The following is a 27391-nucleotide window of genomic DNA, read 5'->3' as shown; positions in this document are numbered from 1 at the left end:
CAGAGCAGAGCTGGCTTCTCTCTTTTGTGCTCTGTCTGGGCCTGCTCTGAGGAAGACTCATCGTGCCAGCTTACCTACCTCCCACAACCCCTTTCTCCACCTGTGAGACAATGGACCCAGCCAGGAAGATCACTCTTCCCTTCCAGCTCTAAGACTCTTGGATTTTCCTTTTACGCCGTCGAGTGGAAAGAGCCATCAGAGCAGAATAGCCGTCAGAGCGGCTGTGTTAGGTTTTGCTTATTTCTTCCCGTATTGAGTAATTCAACACCCGTCCGTGCCGTCCAGTTCCGAGAACACCTTGGTGGCTTTCAAGCAGTGGCACAGAGTCCATAAAGGGCTCAACCCCTGAGCCCCGTCTTATGTGTAGGTGCAGGTTCCTTATCTCTTACATCTAGAATAATTCTGGGGATTTTGATGAAAGGGCCGGCGTGGCTCGCAGCAGGCTCTCACCTGAGCAGGTGTTTCAGAAGGTGGCGCGGGCGCTTCCGGCCTTCAGGGTACACAGGTTAGGGCTTCCCCAGGGCCTCAGGGAAAAACCTTTATTTTGCCGGTCCCTGCTCTCCCGGTCTGCTGCACGTTAACATTCTCCTGGTCCAAATACGGCAGCATCTGCCCAACGTCATTTTCTTCCTTTTGCCAAGAAGCAGGCGCCCAGCTCTGCTTTCCCGGAAAAGGACAGACCTGGAGCCCAGGGTACCCCATTTCCAGCCTTGATGGTGATTGCTTGGGGTCCCTTATCTCATCCCCGGTTAGGACGAGTCGGCACACAGCCCATAAAACATCTCTGCTTCCTGCTGATCTCATGGTTCAGGAGGAGAGGCCGTGCGTGAGGATGAAGACAGACTGGAGTGATAGGCAGGGGTACTCTGGAATATTTCCTTCTACTAAAGAGAGTGACTGCCCTTGTGAAAAGGACATAGCTGCTTTCCCCTGTAGTATAATACCGTGATGCTATGGGGGGGGCAGGGCGGGTGTTGCGTAAGGTGCGTCCATCCGTCTCTCGCCGTCGTGTCTGAGGACATTAATAAGAGGCTTAACCTCGTAGGGCCGCAGGTGATCACAGGACAGCTGTGGACGCGTTCAAAGAAGCAGCGTCTTTGTCTTTTGGCTCCTTGTGGAAAACCCTGGGAAAGCTTGCCCAAGGCCACTTCTTAGGGGATACACTTGGGGACGGCTCTCCTCCTGTAGTTTGATGTCGTCGATTATCATCGGGGAGTTTGCGCCCAGCCAGACCCTAGACTGTGGGTGGCTCTGATGTTCCCAGCTGTGGTCCTGGTCCACTTCCTGGTGCGTGGTGCTGTTGGACCCCGTACGGCTTACTGCCGCTGCCGGCTCTGTGGCTGGCAGGGTCTGGACTTGCAGCCGAGGATGAACAGCCTGGAAGTGGAGTTATCTCCATCCCAGCAGCCCTCACCTCCTGCGCATTTCTCTCCAGGTGAGGAGAAAAGAACAAACCAATGGAAGGCCAGCTTTTAAAATGAGCTTCTTCTTTAAAACACCAGGGAAAAGTCAGACTTCGTAGAAATCAGAGAGTGAGAAAGTGAGGCCCATAATCAAAGATTTGAGGTGGATTGGGAGAGTTTCCAAAAAATAGTGCTCCAAAGGGAGCAGTACTCAGTATGTGTATTTGAGAAGCTCTTTGTGGTACCACCGCTGCAGGTGGCGTTGTCTCCTCCCGGGCACCCTGTGCTCCCTCCTCTCTACAGGGCGGTCATCCTTCATGGCTCATCCCTGCCGGCCCGAAGTCTCACTCACAGCCTGCTTGGTCGCACCCTACTTCTACTGGCACGGCTTCTCAGACTTCCTGGGTGTTTTGCAGCGCATCTTTGACTGAAGTTGAAGTGCATGGCGGGACTGGCTACTTATCCCGTGAGGCCCAGGGCAAAAGGAACACGCGGGGTCCCTTGCTTGAAAGTTACGAAGGATTTCAGGATGGCGCGGGCAGGCCCAGACAAGCACAGGTCCTCCGGAACTGCACATGGGAAGCCAGCCTGGTGCTCAGCATTGGAGTTTGGAATTAGCAGGCATCGCTTTGGGGGCTCCCTGACTCTCCAGCCCCGTCATGTGAGGGCCCTCGGCCGATCCCTGCCCTGTGATTCAGAAAGAGTCCTTCAGACAGGAACTACCCAGGGTCTGCGCTCCCCTCCTTCCTGCAGCGGTGGATGTCAGGCAGGGTGCGTTTGTTTAGTGTTTCATCCAGTCTGGTAGGGCGGTCCGTGTGATTTCTCTGGCAGCTCCAGACCTGGCAGCAGACCAGATGAACTCAAGGATGTTGAAGCTTCCCCAGGGCTGGCCACGCCGCTGCCCTGTTGGTGAGCCCACGGGGAGAGGAAGCTGAGCTGGGGCCACGGGGACCTACTTCCCTGGAGTCTGGGATTCATTTGCTCCAGGCAGGAGGCCTGCATCTCAAATTAGGAGGCCCTGCCTGGGCGTCCAGCGTCCTGGACGCTGGATGTTCTTTGGTGAAGAAAAGAGGGTTCCTGCCCCAAATTATTTTACAACCTCTTTGGGCAAATGTAATGCATATAAAAATCCCAACGAACTAGAGACCCATGAAAGATACTGATCTTCTCGGAGTAGGATGTGCTGGAGACAGTGAGTGCTGTGGACAGGGGAGGGAAGAGATTTTCTTTCCTGAAGGACCAGCTTTTGTCGTATTTCCTGCGCCGAGAGTAAGTCACTCACCAGGGAAGGCCAAGAAGGACCAGATGCCCCGTGATGCCCATCTGCGAGTTTACGGGATGCTGAGTAAAGGTGAATTTATCTCTGGCCAACACGCAGAGGCCTCGGAGCTTCTCCCAGTGAGAGACTTGAGGTGCCGTGGCTCTTTGGGGGCGCTGGGGCAGAGTTGCAGAGGGCAGCCTGGCCGGCGAGGCTTGGGGAGGAGAAAGGCAAGTTCAGACACTAAAACCTGGGCATTGGGTTAGGAGCAGACACTGGGGAGTGGAAGATAGGGATTGAGACTGTGAACAGAGCCTCTTCCCCCTTTCGCCCTCCTGCCTTCACGCTGGACGGTTCAAGTCCTTCCCTCCCTGAAGTGGGAAGCCGCCAGGTCATGACACCGAGGGCATGGCTTCGGCTGCATGGGCATCCTGGCACACTTGCCGGCGCTGAGTCATCCAGGAAGTGAAGGCGTCTCTTCCGACGTCCTCTCCCACCGTGGCCTCAGGCCTCTGCTGTGTAGGAAATGCGTGCTCTGCCACCAACCTGAAGCTATGAACGAGATCAGTGACTGTCTGGAGAGATTAGGTACAGGGGTAGAAGTGGATTTATTAGAGCTGATGGGAGGGGAGAGGTGGGTATCTGAAGATACCGTGAGGGGCTTCTGAGGACGCTATTGGGGCATTCAGGTACGGGCTTCATCTTTTAAAGTCACAGAGAGCACTTAGCACACGCATCCCTCAAATGAGCATCTAGGGCACCGTCCCAGAGTTCTGTGTGGATGTAAAACATCTTATCAGGGAGCCTGGCTTGGTTTTTTTTTTTAATTGAGGTATACTTGAGTTACAATGTTGTGTTAATTTCAGGGGTACAGCAAGCTGATTCAGCTACATTTTATATATATATATAATTTTTCAGATTCTTTTCCATTATAGGTTATCACAAGATATTGCATAGAGTTCCCTGTGCTGTACAGTAGGTGTTTGTGATGAACAGAGGCCGACTTACATAGTGGAAAGAGCATAGGTTTTGGGGGCGGGGGGAAGACAGCTCTGTGTTCAGATTTTAGCTCTGGGACTTACTGGAGCTTAAATTCTCTGGTTTTCCCTATAAAATCAGGATAAAAATTTCTTGCCAAATCGTTTTAGAATTAAGCGATAATGTTTCTAAGGTAGCCAGAAGAAGGTCTGGCGCCCTAGAATATAGTAGGTGCCTACTTCATGTTAGGTTTCTGTTTCTTATGAGCATGAAGATGCATGTGTTCAGTTAGGGAAAGTTAGAAAGGTGGGAAAAGTCAGCTGTTGAAAATGGCATCTGTGGAGACGTGACCAGTTCTCTGAGCTTTTCCAGCTGTCATCAAAATTGGCCATGACCTTGGCGTTTTTAAGAGCTATAATTTAGAGCAAGAAGATATCACAGGCTACCTTTGTAGAAATTCTAGAATTTGAGAGTTATGCTTCTGTTTAGTTGTCGATGGGGCTACAGTATAAAGTTAGGCTAGCCTGACCATGTCGGGGGGGCGGGCATGGAAATTCAGAGCCTGTAGGTCATCCCTGTGTCTCATTTTAGCCAATAACAATCCTCCTCCCACCAAGTCTTCACCAGAACTGCTAACAAGGAGAAAAATTGACCAGCTTGAGTTTCCTCACCTTTCATTCTTCCCTGCTTATCCTCAGCAGAGGTGCTAATGAACAGTGAAATGGCCAAAGGCTGGGCTGCTCCCGGGCCGAGAAGCACGCTAATCCACCCACTGGATGGTCGGTGTGAGTCACTGAATTAACTCTCAGAGAAAAGAACAGACAACTCCACCCGCAGTGCATTGTCAGAAGCTAAATTAACACGTTAGAAGCAAAGCTTTCAAGTTCCCTTTTTAATCCAGTGGTAGATATTTCGGGACACCACGCTGTGAAGGAGTTAAACCATCCTAAGGATATCCAGGGATTCTCACCCCCTCCTCGCCTCTCCTCTTTACATCACAGGATGGAATCAGAGAAACCAAATCGACTTCTCTGAAAATAAGGACCATTGAGATTGTTCTCCCAAGCCCCGACCCCAGGGTACTCCCTAATCGGAGAGAAATGCACGACCCAAGTGTTTTGACCTTGGCCCTTTGCCAGGCGAGCCCAGTCCCAGCGAGGGAGAGGTGTTTTATTATCCGCCTTCAATTAACCACTGTACGGAGAAGCACCGTACCGTAATGAGTGGCGTGGTGCCCAAAGTTCGGTGTTCATCACGGTCACCGAGAGGCCTCTTAAAAACAGTCTGCTGGGCCCTTCCCCTAGAGTTTCTGGCTTACTGGGTCTGCTTGGGACCAAGAATTTGCAAATCTGAAAAGTTCCCAGGTTCCAGGGACCACACCTTGAGAACCATGGGTGTCGTGGATGAGAAGATGAACTCGGGAATCAGACACCTGGGTCTGACCCCCCCCCATCAACTCTTACCTGATGGTTGTGTGACTGGGTAGTTGGAGCTGACATAATCGCTTTATCGACGTTTCCTCGTGTATAAAATGGGAATACTGTTATCTCATAGGCTGGAGCATTAAATGAATGAACACAAGGTAAGCCCTTACTTAGATTATAGCCTGCCATATCTTATGTGTTCAATGCAGCCTAGCACGCACAACGCAGTTATAGGTCCCTGTAACAATGAATACAATGGCCAACATTTATTGAGCACTTACTGTATGCCAGAGACTAAGCACTGTACAAGGATTATCCCGTTTAATGTGCACAAGCCTCTCCTTTTCTCACTTCCTGCTTCCCACTTCCCTTCTTTCTATTATCCCTTCCCCTCCTACCTGCCTCCCATTCTCTCGTGCTCTCTATAATCAGTATTGTAACAACATTAGTAATATTCTCAAGAAAAAAAAATACACATGTGTTGTCATCAAGTGTGACCTCCAAGAGTCTGAATCTTTGAGGACCACCCCCTTCTTTGCTTTGGTGTCCCAGGGTGGTACCAGACACCCAGTAGGAGTTTGGTGAGCGTTTATTACATGAATCCTGTCATCCTTACAGATCCATCAGGGTTCCCTTCTGGTCCTTCATCCTGTCCTGCTTCCCCTTGACCAACACATTGGTGAGTTTAGCCTCTGCCCTTTCTTCCCCCCAGTGCAGGCCCCCTACGCCCAGGCAAGGTGGTATCACCAACCCTCTACAAAGCTCTCCTTTTACTTGGCTGCTACCTGGAGTGAAATGAAAATTTTTCAAGCAGGTCCTCCCTAGGATAAGGCAAGTTGTCCTTGAGAGCCTCCCGGAAGCCTGTGGGGACCCCTGGTTGGGGAAGGGGGAGCCCACACTCCCGAGGGTCCCTGGAGTGAGAGCTGGCCACCTGAAGCCACCCTGTGCTCCCTGACCCAGCGGAGCTGATGCTTCCCTACAGCAGCTTCCCGCGCCCTGCGCCCCACTGCCGGTCAGCCACCGGTCAGCCTGACTCTTGGTCTTGTAGGGAAGTGGGTTGCCAGGTATCACCCAGTTACAGTTGGTTTAAACTTGCCATTACACTGGGACCGCTTCCAGATTGCAAGCAGGTCAGCCGCCCAGGTCTCCGGTCCCTCATGCAGCTTGGGTTTCCCTCAGATGGGTCCTGATGGGGGCTAGTTTTGCACAGTCCATGTGCCCAGGGCTTACGGCAGGGTTTAAGGTTTCCGCATACAGCCTTCCACGCAAGGCATGTTCACGGCTCTTGAGTATTTGGAGCCGATCATGTGGGTGGATCTGTGCCAGTCAGTGCTGGGGGAAGTTACCCCCGGGGGAGAGTCGGAAACTATGTGATGTTTCAGGGGTCCGTCTTCTCATTGTTCCCCTTTGCTTGACCCATGACCGGGTGTTCCAGAAACATTGATCGAGAAGCTACTGTGTGCCGGGCCCTCTGGTACGTCCTAGTGGGGGGGGGGGGGGGGAGGACACAGAGACGGACAAGACCTGCCTTTCGGGATGCGTTTATTTCTGCTCTGTGTATCAGCAGAGGGTCAAGTTGGTACAAGAACAAAGAGTTGGCGGGGGGGGACCTGAGAAACGATAAGCCTTAGAGACGTAGGAAGAAAGTCTTAACTGTTTAGACAGTTCATTAAGGCATTTGTAGTAGCTGCGTAGCTAGACGTGGGACCTGTCTGGCTCTGTGGTCCATGCACGAGACCTTCACAGCCTTCCCACACTGCTTTTCACCAGGCACTTTGCGTTAGCATGAATCTGGGTAGGGGAGACCCTCCTTATTGTCTGACACCAAGGTTCCAGGTGGGGCTACTCCAGTGTCCACACAGGTGGGCCTTGCCCTCCTGCCCTTGGGTTCTCCAGCTTTCCCTCTGGGAAGACTGGAGTCTTATGGCCACGCATTTCTTCCATCATAAACTGGCTGCCGCCTGCTTCCTGCCCATTTTCCCCATCAGGTTCACCTACTGTCAGGGCACATCTTTTCTCCAGGATCCATTTGCTGCCTGGAATGGGCAGAGAGTTTTTAAGACTTATATTTCTTTCCTTTTCTTTACTCAATACCTAGTCTGGTGCTAAATACTTAACGTCCCATGCTGTGAATATGGGTGGAATGGATTGGACAGAATTCCAAGTTTGAGTTGCAGGAAAATTCTTTGGTTTTGCATTGCACATTGCCTAACATGAGGGAAGGTACTGACAAGGACGTGGCAATCCTGAGAGCTTCTCTGGAGTGACATTTGCCTTAAGTGTTGATCTGTTTTGTAAGAGACCACGATGGGGTTTCCTTTTGACCTATTTCAACAAGGTTACGTGTGTGAAAGGTCCATCTCAAAGGCGGTATATATTTTTTAAATTTCAGAATGGTGTTTGCAGGCTGAATTACAACTTCCTCTTCTTTGTCCCGCAGGACTCACATATACACTCTCTCTTAGTGTCTGGTTTTCTATGTTATTTTGAGTGTGTGTTATCTATCCGTACGAGTCGCTTCGGTGGCCTCAAGGGTGGGGGGAATCGTGTCTTACCATTTCCGAGTACCAGTGTGGCTCCACAGTGCCTCTCACTGGCACATAGTAGGTGCCCAGGAAATGGTTATGGGCTCACCCAGTGTCCTCGAGAGACATGCACTCAAGAAGCGATCACATGAGTGGATAACTTGGCTTCTGAGAGTTCTTAAGGGCATTCCAGGCGGCAAAGAGGTGTGTTAGAAGAAGGGGCATGAGGTACTGATGGGTCAGAGGGGAGATCAGCTGTATCCAGCGCTCATGGTAGTTTCCTCGGGAAGCATTACCAGCGATTACAAGAAGTGGGGGAAGTGATCCACGTGTTCAGTACTCTGGGCCGCAGTTGTCAGGTTGGGCGCCCACTGTGCACACAGCTCGGGCAGTGGGTAGGAAAGATGAAAGCGACATGACTCTTCACAGTCTAAGTGGGGAGATAATGTAGGAACACGAAGTAATTGAAAAGTACAAATCAGTTCAGGCTAGAGAGAGGAAGGCAAATGCCTCCTGTGTGCCAGACGTTGTGTAATTCTGAGGTGGAAGTCTTTGACACACACACACACACACACACACACACACACGACTTCATTTAATCTGCACAGCCTTCCAAGATTGGCATCTTTATCTCCAGTTTACAGACGAGGAAACTGAGATTCAGGGACCGGGTCACTTGTGCCAGGTCACACAGCTCATAAATGTCAGTGCCAAGATTTGAACTTGTTGTCGGGGAAGAGACAGACTCTGACATGTGGAGGGTAAGCAGACCGTGCACGGGCAGGGGGAGAAGGACACCAAGCAGAGCCCTGAGGAGGTAGCCTGCCCTGGACAGTAAATAAACACCACTGGCATGACAAGCTGTTGAACGTGGAGTTTGCCTGACTCTTCCAACAGGGAGCCTGGTACAGAAGGAACCTCGTATGACACAAACGTGCCTGCATCCCGTTCGCCCATCCCTTAGGGCCCTCTCCCCTTAGAGGCAGTGTAGCTGGGGGCTTCCTGTTCTATTTGTGGTGTCCGAGTTCCCTTCGATCATTTTACGTCTCTGTGTTCCTCGTCGCCCTCATCCATGTCACGCATGAAGTCACTTGAAAGGAATAATAATTCTAGACTCAGAATAAATAAGGAATAAGAAGAGCTGAGAAAATACAGCCTCCAGCGTATAGTGGAGCTGGCTTTCCAGTTACGAGGCGTGATTAAAAGTGTGGGGAATACACCTGACTTACATCGTTCTGAAAAGTGAAGGAATCGGTGTCTTGAATGTCCTGTAGAGGCTGCATCACACACGTGGGGGAGAAGCCCAGGGCCTGGTGGTCCACAGCTGTGTGAGGCTGCTCTGACCAGGTGGCCCTCGGATACTCCACGGGAGCTGACCTTGGCAGGAGAAAGCGGCTCTATTTCCAGTTACGAGCCCCGGTGAGCTGTAATTCAGTAAATGGGGCTCGTGTAAAGGCTTCTGTTGCCCGTTGATTCCTCCTTACTGCTGGGTGTTCATGCAGGATGGATTGTACACTAGCAAGAACTGGTACGTCTCACAAGAGAACGGTCTACACCTTACAAAATCGGATTCCTGTACTTTGTGGTGATAAAGGAGATGGGGCTAGCGTTGAGGCCACCTGGAGATGCCCCCAAGTTCAGATTAGGACACTGATTTTACTGTTGAATTGGACCATAGACATTTAGAATGAAAGGAAATCATTTAAACTTATTTATTGTTTATTAAACGTTTGGACCACTTTAAAAGGTTTTTGAAATGGAGCCTTTTTACATAGCAACCAGTACCTGTACCGGACCTCTTCAAGTCCTCAGCCCTGCGCTCACCATTTGTTCCGTAGCTGTTATTGATGTTTATTTACAATTTAATATTCTACTTTTAGCATCGTTTAATACCAAAATAATTATAGTGCTGTTCTTACGTAGGGCTTTATAGTTACAGAGCGCTTGGTGTGTGTTATCTCTGTTAATTTTTTGACTCTGACCTTCCGTGGAACTGACGGGCAGCAGTTTTAAGGTTCTGTTTCTAGACTGACTTCTGCTCAGGTGTGAGAAACCATAGCAATCAACTTGAACTACCTTTAGCCTTATCACTGCTTCCTGCTCAGGCAGGTTAAGGTCTGCTAAAGGAGCAGTTGCCAGATGGCCAGGTGTGCCAGTTCGTGGCCTAGAAGGGGCAGCTGTCGGTTGAACTTTGCCCGTGTTCTCTGGGTTTTATCTGATCTCTGGCTGCACTCCTGTGGGTGGGAGCGTTAGGATCAAAGACCTGTTCAGAGGCTTTGTGCCTTTAACCGCAGACCCTTTCTGCCATCTTGGAACAGATGGGGGCGGGATTGCAGAGTGGTAGGTTTGGGTTCATGCCTTATCAATGGACTCACCCAGCATCGAAGCTGGTTGCTCCGTGGCAACCTTTACTGTGAACGAAAAGGAGGTTGACAGGAATAGCTCGTTTCCCATTCTTCTTTGGTGAGATTGCTTGCAGTTTGAGGATTCTCTCCTTAACCTTGAGGCAATCTCAATAGGACTGACTCATACCACGGGTTAGCTAGTGGTCTCTGACCTCTGGTTCCTACAGTCTTGACCTTGGTTAGATACCATCTTGATCTCTGGAAAGAACTGTGCCCTGGGCTACTGTTTTATTGATTCTCCTCTCCAGGAAATAACTGGTGTCTTTCAAGATTTTTCTTGTACCTTACAGGCCTGAAGTTGAAGGTCATCTCTTTTGTAGTGAAAAAATAACCATCTTCCCTGTGGTGTGCCAGATATGAGGGTCCAGGCTGGAAGACTAGCTGTCCTAGGTTCTACCCCTAGGTGTTTGTTTGTTTTGCTGATTCACAAAGGCATTTAATTTCTCTCTCCCACCTTTTCTAGATCTGCAAAATAAAGAGGGGATTTCATGAACATGTTATGTGCTATGGGGCGGGGGGGGGGGGGGATTTTTCCGTGCAAGTGAAAATGAGTATTGATGCAAGCACAGGACTTGCTGCCAGCTTCAAGGGGTGCATTTTACTCTCTCTGGAAAGAGACCAGCAGTAACGACAGAAACAGTACATTTGACTTTGACCTTACTTGACAACCCTTCCCTTACCATCCTGAAAAACATACTCCACCATTTAAGGGCTCAGCAGCAGGCTTTTGGCAAACCCCGTGGCTTACGCATGCCTTTGTAGGCCTTTGGGATTGTGGTGAGAAAACCCTACCCCTCTCTTGCTTCCTGATACCTTGGCATTTGGGAGGTGTCTGGAAGGAAAAGTGGCAGAAAAGCAGCATAACCTGCTTGATGAGTCTTATATAAACAGAGGAAGTCCAGTAAGGCTCCTGGTCTGGAATTGCTAAACTCAAAGAGGCCAGCATACTGTGTACAAAAGTACAAGTCACTAAGGCTCCCAGGAGGCCCACGTGCACGAAGGACCCAGGGTTCTAGGGACTGAAGGTCCATCGCAGCACAGGGGGAGAGCTGAGTTCAATGACCGTGGACTCTTTGGTGAGGTGGCATTATGACCGGGACGGGCCGTGTTGCTGGGTGGATGTCTGACGGTGTTCGGGCTCTGCTTCCCATGACCCTTCACGTCAAGTCCTCTAGACTTCACCCTACGGGTACAGATGCCGGTGTCGGCAGTTCCCTCTACTCAAGAACGTGGCGGGATTTGTGTGCTTGTCTCCATTTCCCCCTTTTGCTTTGGAGGGTATGGCAGTCAGCGCATTAGAGTGGAAGTGGACAGAGAGAAAGCCTCCCCCTAGGGTCCTCTGTGGCCTACCATTTGGCCTTCCCTAGAAAATTACTTTATATTCAAATCGTGCTTCTAGGAGATGAGAAGAGGTGGAAGAGTGCCCTTCTCAAATGTGAGTAGAGGGCAGCTTTAAGCTGTCCTTGTGAGTAGGGGAGGCCATTGACATGCTCCCTGGTGTAACCCCTTCCTTGACTTAAGACCCTTTCATTCCAGGCTGAGTGCCTCCTGTGTATTTGGTGACCCAGAAAAGGAGAAAGTGAGGCTGCCTCTGGGGCACTGCTGCTCTCTGTGATTGGGAAGGACTGCCCTGGAGAAATGACTCAAATGTGAGGTTTTATGTTAGGGTGGCTTGCTTTCTCCATTGCAATAAGAAGAATCAGGATTAAGTCCAAAACCCACCTTTTGATCTTCGGGTGACTGTGAAAACTAAAATGAAAATGTATTCTCCTTATTCAGCGTTGTATTCTCAGCACCTGTCAGAGTGTTTAACGACAACAGAAACTTTTTTTATTGAAAATACAACTAGATGGCTGAATGCATGGGTGCTACTTAAGTGTAAGTATTTGTCTTTTCTAATCAGATGGTTTTCTACTTGCCCAAAATTATATGTACAAAGAATTTAGGATGCTTATGGAGAAAAAATGAGGGCTGTTCGTTTCTCCATAATATTTCTATCTGACAGCAAGAGCTGGCTAAACTTTAAAAGTCTTTGGAGGTTTTGAAATTCCCCACTGTTATTCTTATGAGAAGAAAGAACGGTTTTGTTTCTTTTTTTTCTATCTTCTTGGCCAATAAGGAAAAGCAAATTTCAGAAAAACATGGGACGGAACAGGAAGTGTTTAGAGATTTAGTCATACTTGTTAGGTATGAAAAAGCCCCACTGCATTCTCATATTGTTTCTTTTATGGACTTAACACTTCCTACTTTGAGAATACCTTCCTCCCCCAGGGCTCAAGGCTCTTTACAGTCATTAATCTTCATTTCGCCTCTTTTTGTAAAAACTTGAAATGTTAACTACCGCTTAGCTGGTGTCATACCAGCTAAAACGTCCAGCTAAATGCATTTTATCTACATGGCTCCATTAGCTCGGTTGAGAAGGTGGCCCTACTTAAGGCAATAGGGAGACCAATTTGTCCTGGTTTCTCTGGGACTTTCCTGGTTTTAGCCTTGAAATCCCACATCCCAGGAATCACCTCCACCCCAGGTCACCAGGATGGTGTTTCGTCCAAGAAAGCAACCATGAGGGTCACCCTGCGTGGCCTTGCAGTCCTAACCTTCACCCTGGCCTGGTGCCTTAGAAATGACCTAGAAGGTACTGTGTGAGCAGTGCAGTGCACACCTTTAATGCCACTTGGTAGAACATTCAAAGCACACGGCCATAGAATCAGGGAAAGTCGCCATAAGTAGGGATATCTTTGTGCCTACAAGTTAAGAATTCTGGTTTCTTGGTTGTGGTTTGTTTTTTCCTCCTGTCTACCCTTTTTCTCTTTACAACAGAATATGGTGAAAAACGAAAACGAGAACTGATCACTACCTGATTTCTGAAACAAGAAGTGTGATTGCAGATACTTCTGTTGGTCTCAGATTTTCCATCTGAAAAATGAGGATGCTGGTCTCGATTTCTAGGGTCCCTTTCTGCTCAAGCTTGCTGTCAGGAAAGAAGCAGGAAGTAAGGAAGCCAGAGAGGCCAGAAAGAAAATGGACTCCATGTCCTTCACTAAGCTCTACTCACAAGCAGGACAGTTTCCTTTCAGTATAAATCTCTCCACCCCTTCTTTTTCTTCATCTGTCGTTTGAATGTGCCGCTTTTTCAGGAGTGGGCAGCTGCCCTGGTTCTCTGGCTGTACCTGACGCACAGACATCCCTTCCCCTTCCTGCCTCTGGGCAATCTAAAGCAACTCTTGTTCTCCCAACACCCCGACACTGCGCCTAAATACATCATCCCAGATGTCAGAATATGCTCTTTTCTGTTTAAATTGCTCGACTCCAGGTTTGCAATCGCCTTGTGAACCACTAGAATTTTCAAAAACTTTCTAATCTATTTTTTTTACCATCTTATCTTCCCTGAGTCCATGGTACCACGTTTAATTTTGCCAAAGATCCTTACTCCTCATTCGGGGGGAGAAAATGTAGAATCATGGCTTTGGAATTTGACCTACCTTGATTCAGATTCTAGCCCCACTTTGTTGTGTGACATTGGAAAAACCAGGTTCTTGTAGCTCACTGAGGCTTGGTGTCTTCATTTATGAAACAGCAAGGTATCATATCTTATATATCTGGCACATAGAAGGTGCTGAATCTATTTGATGGACCATTTCATTTTCTCTTAGCCCTTCCTCCTGCACCATGCTCCCTGACACCTCACCCTGTTTCCATTCTTTCCCTTCTGTTTAATTTCAGAGGTTACAGAAAAGGTGTGTGTTACAGGTAGAGTGAGTGCACGCTGATTGAGTAAGTACCTCAGGCCCTCCTCCTGACGACTCATACTGGGCTACACCGCCCCTGAATGTTTATGCAACCAACTGGGAAAGAGGTGTCATTAGCAAGAACCAGTTACCTCCATGCGAGGAACGAAATGTGCTCATTATTAGAGCAACGCAGGCGCCTCCCACACACCCGCCCTGTGCTCCGGGATACTGAAGAGGTGATCCGCGAATCCAGGTGCAGCTGATGCTGAGAGGAGGCCGCCTGCCCCCTGATCCCCATGGCAGACGGCTCGGCTTGATGCTCCAGCTGTAGCCGCTCACGTGCTCCTCCAAAGCAGCAAAGGCACGTTTTCTCTTTGGGCAGAGCGTGGGTAACAGTGTCACAGAAAGTACATTGAGTTCTCTCTCCTCGAGTATCTACCCAATCCAGAGACAGGGATCGTCTGATCGTCCTAGGACGCGCAGACCTAGCAGTGGCCACTTCCGCATGTTGCGGCGTCTTTATTGGAACTGAGTCTTTTGATTTCCTTTTTCCCTATTTTTTCCTGCTTGAAAACAGATGGTTTGCAAAGGCACTTGATAGTGACTTAAGCTCTCTCATGGGCAGTAGGTTTACACGACCATTTGTGTCTTTCATCACACAGTCCTCTGTGTAATTATGTGATATCTTGAGCCTACCACAGATGGAGGCCCTAAGCCACCTCAAAAGTGACCGTCTTTGTATGTGTGCGTATCTGTATGTCCTAAAGAGTTACCACCATGCTGGCACGTGTTCTTGTCATTGATGCTTGTTAAGCTTTTTATGTGCTAGGCCCTGTGCTGAGTTCTAATGTGTTTTCTCCTTTACAACCTTTTGAGATAGATAGAACCAGTGTTATCACTATCCCATTTTATAGATGAAGAAACTGAGGTTTGGGGAGCTTAAGTCACTTGTCCAGAGTCAGTGCAGTAAGTACAGGAGCCGAGATTCAAAACAAGCCTGAGTATTCCAAGCTATAGCTCTTTACCACCACTGTGTAGGCTCAAAAATATTTTTAGAACTGAATGGAGAAATCTAAGGGAAGGGAAAGCACGGTCCCTAGATTTTAATGTCTTTTGTGATAACCATACGACATCTTTCGTCTCTTTCAAGTGTCGTTGAAATGAAACTTGAAAGGCTCCATTTTTCATCTTCTACTTAGTAAGAATGAGCAGATGTCTTGGTCATTTGTGATGTGTGTCCCAAAGTTGGCCCCTTGTAGTGACACTGGTTTCTGCTTCCAAGCCTCCTCCTTCCTTCCAGCTCCTTGGGTACCAATGTTTATCTGCTGCCTAGTCCACCTGCCCCTCCGGGGGTGTTCGTAGGCCCACCTATGTTCACACGGCAACTTCTACTAAAAGAACCTTCACCCCAACATGGGCACAGATCGGGGGTCGTGGACCTCTGAGGGAATAAGCCTCAGGCTTCTTGATGCCCGTGTGAGCTAGGGCTGCTTATTTATTTATTTATTTGGGTGCACCAGGTCTTAGTTGTAGTAGGTGGGCTCTTTAATTGTGGCAGGTGGGCTCCTTTGTTGCAGCTCTCAGGATCCTTAGTTGTGGCTCCTGGGCTCCTTAGTTGTGGCTCTACAGCTCCTTAGTTGCGGCACGCAGACTCTTAGTTGCGGCATGCATGTGGGATCTGGTTCCCTGACCAGGGATCAAACCTGGGCCCCCTGCACTGGGAGTGTGGAGTCTTATCCAGTATGCCACCAGGGAAGTCCCTGGAGTACTTCTTAGGGAGATCAGAGTTGGTTGGTCACCTAACGTGATTTCTGGAATAGTATGGATGGGGTAAGGCTAAAATCACCTAACATGATTTCTACAATAGTATGGATGGGGTAAGGCTAAAATCACCTAACAAGATTTCCAGAATAGTATGGGTGGGGTAAGGCTAAAAAAGGGTAGACCCGTACCAGCACCCAGATATCCATGTACATGTGTCTCCTTCAGAGTTTCCAAAGTAGTCACTTAAAAGACAAAACATTTCCTTGAATCGTACCCCCCTTGCTTGGTGCCAAGGAAGAAAGGACCTAGGTTTTGCTGTCCATAGGCTCCGGGTGCAAAGACTGGCTTGTAACTTATTACCATCATGTAAGTTATGCAGCGTTGCTGAATCCCAATTTTTTTTAAGTTTTTTTAAAATAGGGATTTAAATGTCATGCTTATTTGATTGCTGGGAAATTTCAGTGAAATGTGATACGTATCTGTTCCATAAGGGTTGACAGTAGATAATACTTTCTTTTCCTTTCCCCTTAAATCATCTTTTCCCCTTTGGACATTAAGTTCCTTAAAGAAGACAGAGGGTTTTTTTTCCTTACTCACCTCCATATTCTCAGCATCTAGCAGTACCAGACATGTATTTGTTGAATCAAAGAAAAATCTTTCGGAAAGGTCTTCAGATCATTTGTTCATTCACTCACCAGTCGTTAGTCGTGTATGTATAGTGTATCAGGCACCGTACATGGAGGAATTCAGTTAACAGCACAGACACAGTCTGTGTCCCCACTCTTTTCTAGTCTAGCTGGGAGAGAAACATTTCACAGATAATTAGAGCAATGAACAACTTCGGTCCTCGAGGTGGGAGTTAAGTTTTGGGCATAGCTGTCATCATTTGGCCTCAAGTCCAATGGTAAGGCTTCCAAGCTATACTTGAAACTGTTCTTGGTCAGATCCAAGAAATAGCAATAAACTGGTACCTGTTGTTGCGTCTGAACGTCCCGAAAGAGGTGTCTTTAAAGTATTTTGGAGGAATGATGGCAGCATTGGGATGAGTATAAGCACATTATTAAGTCTCTCTCTTGAGAGGCAGCAGCGTTGATGAGATGGGATCCTTGGAGGGAAGGTGTTCCAGGAACGTGGACCGACCTGGAATAAGGCCTAAGGACAAGTCGCATTAACTGGGTCATGGGGCAGCGAGCGTGTCTCCTGGAGAGGAGGAGACAAGGAGAAGGGCAGTGCTGGCTGCGTGTAGCAAGATTTTTATGTAGACAGTTGGACTTAAAACTGTGTCCAAAAGTCACTAGATGGCCCTAGGGGAAAACACGGGACAAGAGGTGAGTTTGTGTTGGCATCGAGAAATGCACTGAGTGAGATTGTCTAATAAGTCTTATTCATTCATTCAGTAAACATGTGACGAGGGCTGCTATGAGCCAACAGGCACTGCCCTGGGTGTGAGGGACATGGTGGGGAGCAGAACAGGCAAGGCCCCCTGCTCAGGACGAGCTTTCTGCCAATGACAACCTTCCCGTCTGGGTGAGAGGGCTCCAGTGTGGTTTGGGGGTCTGAGAAGCACGTGAAGGTGAGATGGACCCCCAGCCGTGGACATGGACACAGGAGAATGAAAGTCCAAGGAACTATGAAGGAGGAGACCCAGATCCAAAGTCAATGGCAAGGTCTGCTGAGGCCGTCAGGCAAACATGGGCTGGAGAGACTTGACCTGGCACAAAGCAGGATGGGAAGTCCCAAAGGGGGACCCACAGCTGAGTCTCTGGATGGGGAGGAAATGCTAAAAGCTCTGGGTCAGGACGGTAGAGTAAAAAACCTACAGTCTCTAAACATCCTTATTGAATTAGAAAGTGCGTATTGACGGTGGTTTGAACTGAGTGGGAGTTTTGTTTAGGTCTTAGGATGCTCGGGGCCATTCAGAGATTCCCAATTGACCAGTGTTTGTCCTGTAATCTGGATGTAACACACTCGAGGCCAGCCTCTAGAAATTCGACTGATGTAGTTTTCTAGTCTGAACTGAGGAAAATTGTACCCATTCTTCTCTTCCCAATGATCTAATGTCTAATGTTTGTACATAAAAGGGTATAATGTAGTGAGACAGTGCATCTTAATTTTTTTCTTTTTTTTTTTTTTTTGCTCTGGATGAAAGGAATGGGCAAGTGAATCAGCACGAGTCTTTGGACCTCGGTCTGAAAGCTCTGGAAACCATGGCATAAGAATAATAACACCATGGTTGGCACGGCCTTTTCTTTTTTTTTTGCGGTACACGGGCCTCTCACTGTTGTGGCCTCTCCCGTTGCGGAGCACAGGCTCCGGAAGCGCAGGCTCAGCGGCCATGGCTCACGGGCTCAGCTGCTCCACGGCATGTGGGATCCTCCCGGACCGGGGCACGAACCCGTGTCCCCTGCATCGGCAGGCGGACTCCCAACCACTGCGCCACCAGGGAAGCCCATGGCATGGCCTTTTTACCTATTTTAACTGAATCAGTTTACTCAGAACCTTATCAATCAGTGAGCACAATTGTCTCCATTTTGTAGCTGAGAAAACTGAGGTTCAGGTCTGCACCTCCCCCCTTTTTGTAGTTTTTGTAGAGGGAAGAATCATTGCGGAGGATATGGGGGACTGTTTGTTCAGGCTTCTACTTACGTTGTTTTCTAGTCTTGCCAGTAGGGGAGAGCAGATAAGGACGGTTAGCATTGGTAAAAGTGTACGTACAAGTTTCGTTAAAACTGTAAGGTTAGTTTTAGTAAGAGGCTGAGTATTTGGGGGAAGGGGATGTGCCTTATCAAAGGTCCTTACGGAACATGCTTCCTTTCAAGAAGGTCCTTCAGGTGGAACGTCAGTCACAGCCTAGGGAGCCTGTGTCCCTTTTCAACATCTGCTGTACCTATTGTGTGGAGTCAGGTCAGGCAGGTGAGGGCGGGTCTGAACCAGACTTGCTCTCAAGGGCTGTTGAATCACGTCTTTTACTCCTTATGGAGCCTTCCTTCTGCTGTAATTCTGTTTTCGTCTAATTAGATACACATTTCCTCTGATGAGGGCAAGCTATCTTTTGAGAAGTCTAAACCTCGATTTTATGGTTCAGGGTCCTAGATGGTAGAAATAATTAGTATTCAACCGCGTGCCCCAGAGCTTTAGGAGTTACAGCTGGCTTATATTTCTGGGCATCTCCTAAGGATTGTGGCCAAGTTCAGGGATGACCCAGATGAGGAAAGGTTGCGATGCACAGTGACTGTTCGTGTTGGGGAGGAGAGCTGAAACTCTGCAGAGTGACGTCCTGCACGAACTCGTTTTTCAGCTCCCAGGGAACTTGGATGGGTAGTTAAAGGAAGAAAGAGAGAGAGAGAGAGACATAATGAGAGAGAAGAAGAAAGTAAAAGACTTGACCTCATGGAGCCTAAACTCCTGTGTATTTTTGCTGAGTGTTGCGAGCTCATTGTCTCTGAGTACAGGGGCAGGAAGGACCTCTAGCCCCTTCGTCCTTCTCTATAAATGGCTGTCAGTCTGGATGAATCTAATGACTGACTGTTGCAGTTGGAGAAATGAAGGACGAGGAACATGGGTCATCTGTAGCCCTTGTCCGTCCAGAGTTTAGGATGTTTCTGAAAGGATGTGCGAGCGCGTCCCACCTCGTCCTCCACTCATCCCCGGGCCATGCTTGCTGCCCCAGGATCTAACCTGCTGTGTACGATATGGTCACTAGCAGCTCCATGAGGCTATGAGCATTACAGGTGGCTAATGCAGTAGAGAAACTGAATTCTTGACCTGTTTAGTTTTAATCAATTTGAATTTTAAAATATACTTGAGTCATTTATTAAAAATCTTTAAAAATTTATTTGGAACAGCATTGGGTGTGCAAATTTACCTTTTCGGCTGTAAATTCTGTGAACTATAAACACAGATCAAGTATTTGCAGTGAAAATTTAGTGTCTGATTTGAACTGTCACGTAAACTAGACAGTAAATTTCAAGGACTTAGTATAAAAAAGTAATATATCTCAATAGCTTTATATCTTGAGTATACGTTGAAAGAATACTTTGGATATGTTGGGTTAAATAATATATTATTTAAACTAATTTCATCTGTCTCTTCTGCATCAACTAGAAAATGTTAAATTACACATGTGGCTTGCATTATATTTCTGTCAAACGTGCCTGTCTAGATAATGCCTTAGGGCATCCATTGGAAGTGTGATTAGGACTTCCTATGGGAAGTTGCTAGACTTCAAAAGTTAGAGACACATTTTCCCCGTTGTGTTACTGTGGTCTTTTCTATGGATAGGTTTATGACATTTGAGGGTTGGAAAATGGGTTTTAATAAGAGTAAGTTCATTGAGAAGATAGTTTTCTTCTGTTCGTCAGAATGATTTTCAAATGCTTTTCACCCACTCAGAAACCACGGATTCTCATGAGAACAAAGAACTGTAAACTACATCAGTGCTTTGTCATTTGTGTCTGCCTGGTTCATTCACCTTTTCTTCAGGCAGAAATCTTGGGGATTGTCAGCATAGATTTGATTGGCTTGTGGCAGGGAATATAAAGGAATACAACTAGAGAGGAATTCCACAGCAATGAAGGAAATATTAGCCTTTTCCTAAGCTCCTGTTTCAACCCTACAAGCTCCAAGCGATTTGTAGAGTCCGTATTTCAACTTTTGGTTAAACTTTCCAGATCTTCCTATTGATAGGTTTCAGTTGTTGGCAGCTCCATGTCAGAACTGTTGACACCACTGGTGAGGCTTGGCTAGCGATGCTGTAGCAGGCTTTCACAGGGTAGCTTGCAAGTTGCTTCTGAAAAACGCAAAGAGAATTACTGCCCACTCTAGGCCTTTCAACACCTGAGGGAATTTCAGATGATAAAGCCATCTCCATGCCACAGTTCTATCAGTGTTTTAGAATTGTATTTTGCTTAAAGGAAGAAGAGATAAAATACTAATAACATCAAGATGCTTGGAAACTGTTGAAAGTTTTGTTGTATTGGAAGGACTTCAGTTTCCAGGGGCTTCTTTGGAGAATGATTTTTATCAAGGAATGAATGAATAAATCAGCTAGGTTCTTAAGTGAGCTACGCTTCCCCTTAAGGGCCACTTTATACACAGACTTTATCATGATGACCAAGAGTTTAAACAACACTAGAGACAGAAGGTGTAACTCCAGAGAAAGATGACATCTTTGGGTTTAGGACTCTGCTCCCTCCAGAGAAGTTATGGGATTCATTCAAGAATCTTGTCAATCCTTCCACCTCAGTTCCTACATCTGTCAAGTAGGTTTTGTGCTGGTTTTGGTGATATGACTCCCAGGGGTGTTAGGAGGACATGGCGGCATGTCATGGAAGGACTTTCAACTGTCTTGGTGAAGACCTTAGCAGGCTGGAGATTTCTACTAGTTTAGTTCCAAGATTTTATTAAGAAGTCAGCTGCTTGGAGGTCAAGACCTTCCTCCAGGTTAGAGTCAGTTGACAGTTCATGTGCAAAAATAAAGACCTAATCACTAGTAGCAAGGTTACTTTGGGGAAAAGATGTATCCCACTCGCCATTTTCGAGTGGCACTCAGGCAGCCCTGACAGCCGTCATGGGGATCATGCATCTCACCTGGGGAAAAGAGGCCCCCTGGACTCCAAGCTGCTGGATTCTTGAGCCAGAAAGACGGGGTCTGGGGCCTGAACACATGAAGACAGACAGACCCTTCTGGGTGTGGGAAGGGGGAGGGAGGGCAATCCGGAAGTGGAATGCGTTTTCGTTCCCTCTGGCTTCTCCATCATCACCCTTGTCTCGGCCCCGCTACCCACGTCAAGCGCAGCCGGTGCTGAGAACATGGGCTTCAGGTGGAGCTCCGGAAAGTGAAGCTGAGCAGCCTCCCGGGGGGTGGGGCTGGGGGAACTCCAGAGGCAGTTGGGAGGGAAGAGGAACCACTGCAGACACACCTGTCTGGGGCACTTGTTCCTTTGTGGGCCAGGTAGTCATCAGGCGGGAACTTCCTGTATTACACCGATAATCTCTACTTTATGGTTAAAGGCAGAACAATGGTAGTTTACTCAGGAGGGAAGGACAGTTAGCAAATGGGTTAATAAGGTTTCTAAGAAACTGCTGTGAAAGATAATCATTTAGCATGTGTCTGGATTTACTCCGTTTATGTCTTGATTGAAGATACTGATTCTCAGCCTTACCTCTCTGCATATTGGAATCTCACGAAGAGCTTTAAAAATATTGATACCTGGGGCTTCCCTGGTGGCGCAGTGGTTGAGAGTCCGCCTGCCGATGCAGGGGACACAGGTTCGTGCCCCGGTCTGGGAAGATCCCACATGCCACGGAGCGGCTGGGCCCGTGAGCCATGGCCGCTGAGCCTGCGCGTCCAGAGCCTGTGCTCCGCAGCGGGAGAGGCCGCAACAGTGAGAGGCCCGCGTACCGCAAAAAAAATATAGATAGATAGATAGATAGATAGATAGGTAGCTACCTGGCTGGTTGACTTGGGTACTGGGATTTTTTTTTTTTTGGCAATTAAAGACAGTCTTTTAATTTTTTATATTCTTTTTCATATTCTTTTCCATTACGGTTTGTTACAGGATATTGAATATAGTTCCCTGTGCTGTACAGTAGGACCTTGTTGTTTATCCATCCTGTATATAATATCAGTAGTTTGCCTCTGCTAATGGATAACTGGGTTTTTTTTTAAAGCTTCTCCAGATGATTCTGATGTGCAGCGAAGATTCAGAATACCTGATTTAGAAAATGTGTATTTCCCAAATGATTAGATGATCCTGAGTCCCTGAAGTATGTGGAAACTCAAGCATATTTTTCATGTACTGTCAAGCACAGTAGTTGTAATGAAGGCCCAGGATCTTATGTAAAATAAATGATTAATCTTAACAACAGGGCTACAGGAGTGCAGCGCATGAGTTTATTATTTCAAGCCGCTTCGTACTCTGTTAGTGACTGTTGTCATCACATACACACACACGCTTCTATATTTCATTCTCATTCCTGTCATTAAGCTTTTAGAATGCTTCTAATGCTGGTAGCATTTCTCCTAATAATATTCACCTTGGCAGCAGAACTTGTTTGCAGTCATCAGTTGTCAAAAAAAAAAACCCCAAACTCCCAGGTCTTTCTAACCACGACCACCGTGGAGGGAAGGATGCCTTTTCTGAGTTCCTGTAAGGAGTCATGTGTCTCAAGATCAGGGAACGTCTATGGTTTCTGACAAAGTATATAAGAAATTCCTTGCCAGGATGGTTATTACTTCTGGAAAAGTTTTTCTAAAAGAGGAGATGCAGGTGCGCGACCCTCTTAATCAATGTTCAAGATTGTGTATAGGTTACTTCTGAGTTACAGAGGCTGCAGGTTGGGCAGGCAGATAAATTCTGCCCCGATTCTTCAGTCAGTCATGTATGAGGTCACGGTCCATGTTCAGTTGTGGTTTCAGTTAATTTCCCGCTCTGCACCATGAAGACAGGTTTAATTCTTACGGCACGCATAAAAAGTAGTGCTTTATTTGGGACTTTAAAAATTTCTCATTGTAATGATGCGTTGAATTTATAGAGAGCCTTTGTTTCAAGAAACGCGTAGTATTTCACAAGCTTCATGTGACATATCTTTAAAATAATATTATGTGGGGCTTCCCTGGTGGCGCAGTGGTTGAGAGTCTGCCTGCCGATGCAGGGGACACGGGTTCGTGCCCTGGTCCGGGAAGATCCCACATGCCGCAGAGCGGCTGGGCCCGTGAGCCATGGCCGCTGAGCCTGTGCGTCTGGAGCCTGTGCTCTGCAACGGGAGAGGCCACAACAGTGAGAGGCCCGCGTACCACAAAAAAAAAAAAAAATAATAATAATAATAATATTATGTGATGGTAAAGGTTGGGTATTTTAATGCCAGTTCCTCAGACGGCATACGCTGAGGAGATGTTGACATTTCTTTTATGGTGCTTTTCAAGTATAGTGTTCTTAATAGGGTTTTGTTGAAAATTATATTGGTAGGAAACATTTTCCCAGAGACATGAATCTGTACCAGACCTCGTTTGCACTTGTTACTCTAGGTATCGTTTACAGGGCTTTTTCTATTTCTTTGTCTGCCTGAAGCAACCCAGGAATTTTCTGATATATGTAGAGCAAGGGAATTTGTTCAACTTGACCCTGGCAGTGGTTGTAACCCAGCCTTCTCCTTTCCTGATTGAGGTGTGTCGGGGGGCCGGGTTGTCTCCTATTTCACTGGAAATGGGCAGCATCTAGTTAGGACCTTGCGGGACTTCGTGCAGACTTCAGTGGGGCTGTTATTTTAGAGACTTTCTTCGGCATTTCTCTGGATTACCCTCATTTGAACTAGAATGCAGACCTTGCTCTGGTAGCCTGTTTTTAAAGCCTCACATTTCTCATTCCGTGTGTGGTCCATTTCAGCTGTGGACATTTTGTAAAGATACGTCACAGGACAAAAAGTCTTTTTCAATTGTAAAGGGTGTCTGAGTTGCCTCCCTTCCAGTCACCTCCAGCAGTCAGCTGAGGGTGTTTGTTTAAAAGCTTCTCTTTCTCTCTCTTCCTTTTATAAGACTTTCAGGTGCAGTCATTCACGAAAGAAATGAAGATGGACCAAGCCCAGAGTGATGCTGTAACAGAAAGAGGAAAGCTGCTTGGGGATGGGGAGAACGTTTAGGAGGCACGAGAAGGCAGGTGAAGAGGGAGGGAGGAATCAGTGGTTAATGTGCAGGTACAAAGCATCCCTTTGGGGCTCTTCTGCTGCTTCCACCTCTGGTCTCCACAGCAGCCTGACCCTCATCCTTTCCTGTGTCCCAATCTTAAGGTCCCATGAGTCCCCCGGGAGCTCGTACCCAGGGGCATTGTGAGTGCAGTGGGAGAGCAGCCCCACAGGCAGGTAGAACATGCCTGGAAGGTATCTCTGCTTTGCCGGGAGAAATTGAGAAGCTCTCTCTAATGGCAGCGTTGATACAACTAAATAGTAACACTTGCAGTTCATTACTTGTTAGCCCCAGGCAGGGACATTGCAGATTGGCTAATTGTAATAGCCAGATCATTAGAGGGACCAGCAGAAATGGAGGAGAAAGCAGCTAATCAAGGCCCGAACTTGGCCTCACTTTGTTGTGGCCGGGATATAAGCTGCTGTTCATTTTGAGCACCTGTCTCTTCTGCTGTTAGAATTAGTTAGGAAGAAAGGATTCTGTGACCCTTTTTCAAAAGGTGGATCAAAAGCTTAGGGGCATTTGTGAATAAATCCCACAGCAAGACGGTATTTTTCCCAGAGGTGACACCAGCTGGTTCTGTATGAAGTCACACCACCTTTCTTATACCGAAGCGACCCCACTGTCAGTAGGACATGCGCTACTGGGGTTTCCAGTAGTGGTGATGTTTGTTGCCGAGCTCACCTAATCTCCACCTTAAAAGAAGTCGTCTGTATGCTGGCAGGGATTAGGGGTGTAATCTGGGCCATGGGGTGGCGTGCATTTCATTTTCCCATCCAGGTCTAAAGCCTGTGACCTTGCCTCCGTCAGCACTGGGTTCCAGCCAAATGAGCTAAGCATCCTTCACGCACAGACCTCCCTGGAAACCACAACCTGGCATGAAAAGGAATCACAGCTTGAGATTCTGCTTACTACTACTCATGTCAGAAATATTTAAGAAATTCAGAAGAGAAAAAAAAAAAGATAGCGTCTCAGGGTTAGAAAGGATCTTAATTAAAATGTTTTAAAATTAGGACAATGAAGAAATCTATTTGAGTTTTTGTCTTTGATGCTTGTCTTCGAAAGGGTTGCTCCAAGTTGTAGATACTAGTAATTTTTCTTATTATATTGGGTAGACCCCTCGGATCGTGTGAGGGGCCTCTGGGGACTAGTTGATGGAGAAGGGGGATCGTGGTCTTCCTGTTTTGTTTGGCTGTGTTCTGCCCACGATGTAATTAATAAGCATTGACTCGCCAGGAGATAGAAGATCACGCAGAAGCAGCATCTTGGACTTAGTTATAAGGCACCTTCAAGTTCTACTTGAGTTAATTCCCAGCGCAGGAACACCTTTCAGAGTCACCTTTCAGCCTCATCTTAAACTGGCTTTAAGGGGAGCAGTAATCAGACACACATTCCTAGGGCACAGGTGTGTGTGGCCAGCCCTGCCCTCTGGGGGGCTGAGGGGAAGCCTTCGCTCTGCCTTATACTAGCCCTTCCGAAGTTGAAGACATCTATTTCGATCCTTTCAGTCTTTCCCCCCCCACAAGCCCCCTTAGCGCCTCCATCACCCCTTCCTCATTTGCGAGAAGGGGAGGGTGCATCTTCAGACCCCTGGACCAGCGTCGTTGGATGGCAGCCACTGTGATCCCCAGAGGCAGACTCGCTCCTCCTGGGTTCAGAGCTCTGCCCACGAACAGGCCCCGGATAAGTGTTGACGGGGCCTTTCCTCCTCACTGCTCCTGTTCGTCTCACCTGTACGTTCAGATCTGCTGCTCTTGGATAAATGGAAAGGTGTTGAGTAAGGGAAATGGTTTTTGTGGTTGTCGAAGAAAATGTTAGAGAGAAAAGGAACATGGTTTTATTTAAAAATCCCCTAAGATGAGCTTTCAGTATGGGGTAGAGTCTTCAGAGGCACAAGCAATCTAAATGCCCTGACGGCTCTGCTGATGGAGTCCCACAGGTAACACGCATCCCTGGATGGACTCTGGTGTCTTCCCCTGCTCAGGGGCCATGCCAGGAGAACTCCCCTCGCACGTTGCATTTAGTCCCCTTCCTTCAGGTAAAGGTACTTACGCCCTCCATCTTTGTTCCCAGTAGCAGAAGCAACAGGCTTAAGACAGTCAGCACCCTGGCTCAGGGCCTCTGTGGAGCAACCCTCGGGGACCCCCCTGGAATTCTGTGAGGAGTGAGGGCACGAAGCAATGAAATATTCCAAAGCTGCAGCTGTTCTTACAAGCTTGAACTTACCTCGTGGGAGTCACCATTAGTTGTGAAGCCACTGTGGACGGGCTGGCCCTACTTCAATGTAATTTCTTATGTCTCCTCTTTTTACCAGCCGTACCATCTCCCGAGCTGGTGACTAGAACAGATTGCTTCCCCCCTGCCATCTTCAGATCAGGTTCATCATGTGGAATGGGGGTCATGATGCCTTCCTTGCAGGGTTATTGTGAGTCTGAAATAAAATAAAGGCTTCGTGGGAAGTATATGCCAAGCGCTCCCTTAATGCTAGCTTCCCTCCCTGGTTGTCGCAATGACTATATTTTCCAACCAAGACTGGGACATATGTTCTGAGGAGTATAAGTATTTATGTATGAGTACCCATATGTATTTATGGGTAAAGTGATGCAAAATTTTTAAAATTAATTTTTATTGGAGTATAATTGACTTACAATGTTGTGTTAGTTTCTGCTTTACAGCAAAGTGATTCAGTTATACATATACGCATATCCACTCTTTTTTTAGATTCTTTTCCCATATAGGTCATTACAGAGTATTGAGTAGAGTTCCCTGTGCTATACAGTAGGTTCTTATTAGTTATCTATTTTATATATAGTAGTGAGTATTTGTCAATCCCAGTCTCCCGGTTTATCCCTCCCCCGCCCTTTCCCCCTTGGTAACCATAAGTTTGTTTTCTACATCTGTGACACTATTTCTGTTTTGTTTTCAAATAGGTTCATTTGTACCGTTTTTTTAAGATTCCACATGTAAGTGATATCATATGATATTTGTCCTTCTCCGTCTCACCTAGTATGATAAGCTCTAGGTCCATCCATGTTGCTGCAAATGGCATTATTCCGTTCTTTTTTATGGCTGAGTAATATTCCATTGTATGTATGTCATATATGTACCACATCTTCTTTATCCATTTTCTGTCAATGGACATTTAGGTTGCTTCCATGTCCTGGACAGAATTTTTAATATTGGGGCCATCTTAGAAATCCTAGGACTTAAAGGTGGTAGG

At 47.3% G+C, this 27391-nt stretch overlaps 1 protein-coding gene across 6 annotated transcripts in view; it reads left to right on the top strand.

Annotated features, from left to right (window-relative positions):
• ETV6 (ETS variant transcription factor 6) overlaps positions 1-27391 on the top strand; it is a 240456-nt gene that overhangs the window by 64652 nt on the left and 148413 nt on the right. The window contains exon 1 of one of the 6 annotated variants that reach the window (XM_027129587.1): positions 5001-5221. The exons of the other annotated variants lie outside the window; for them this stretch is intronic. Coding sequence (XP_026985388.1) covers positions 5207-5221 — 15 coding nt within the window. The 5' untranslated portion in view covers positions 5001-5206. Of the gene's footprint in view, positions 1-5000; positions 5222-27391 lie in introns of those variants that run through there. 6 annotated transcript variants of the gene reach the window in all.

Source organism: Aethalodelphis obliquidens, unplaced genomic scaffold (assembly GCF_003676395.1).
Source record: "Aethalodelphis obliquidens isolate GAN/ISIS:26980383/991018 unplaced genomic scaffold, ASM367639v1 scaffold36, whole genome shotgun sequence".
NCBI lineage: Eukaryota > Metazoa > Chordata > Mammalia > Artiodactyla > Delphinidae > Aethalodelphis > Aethalodelphis obliquidens.
This window is presented reverse-complemented; position numbering and strand designations above follow the sequence as displayed.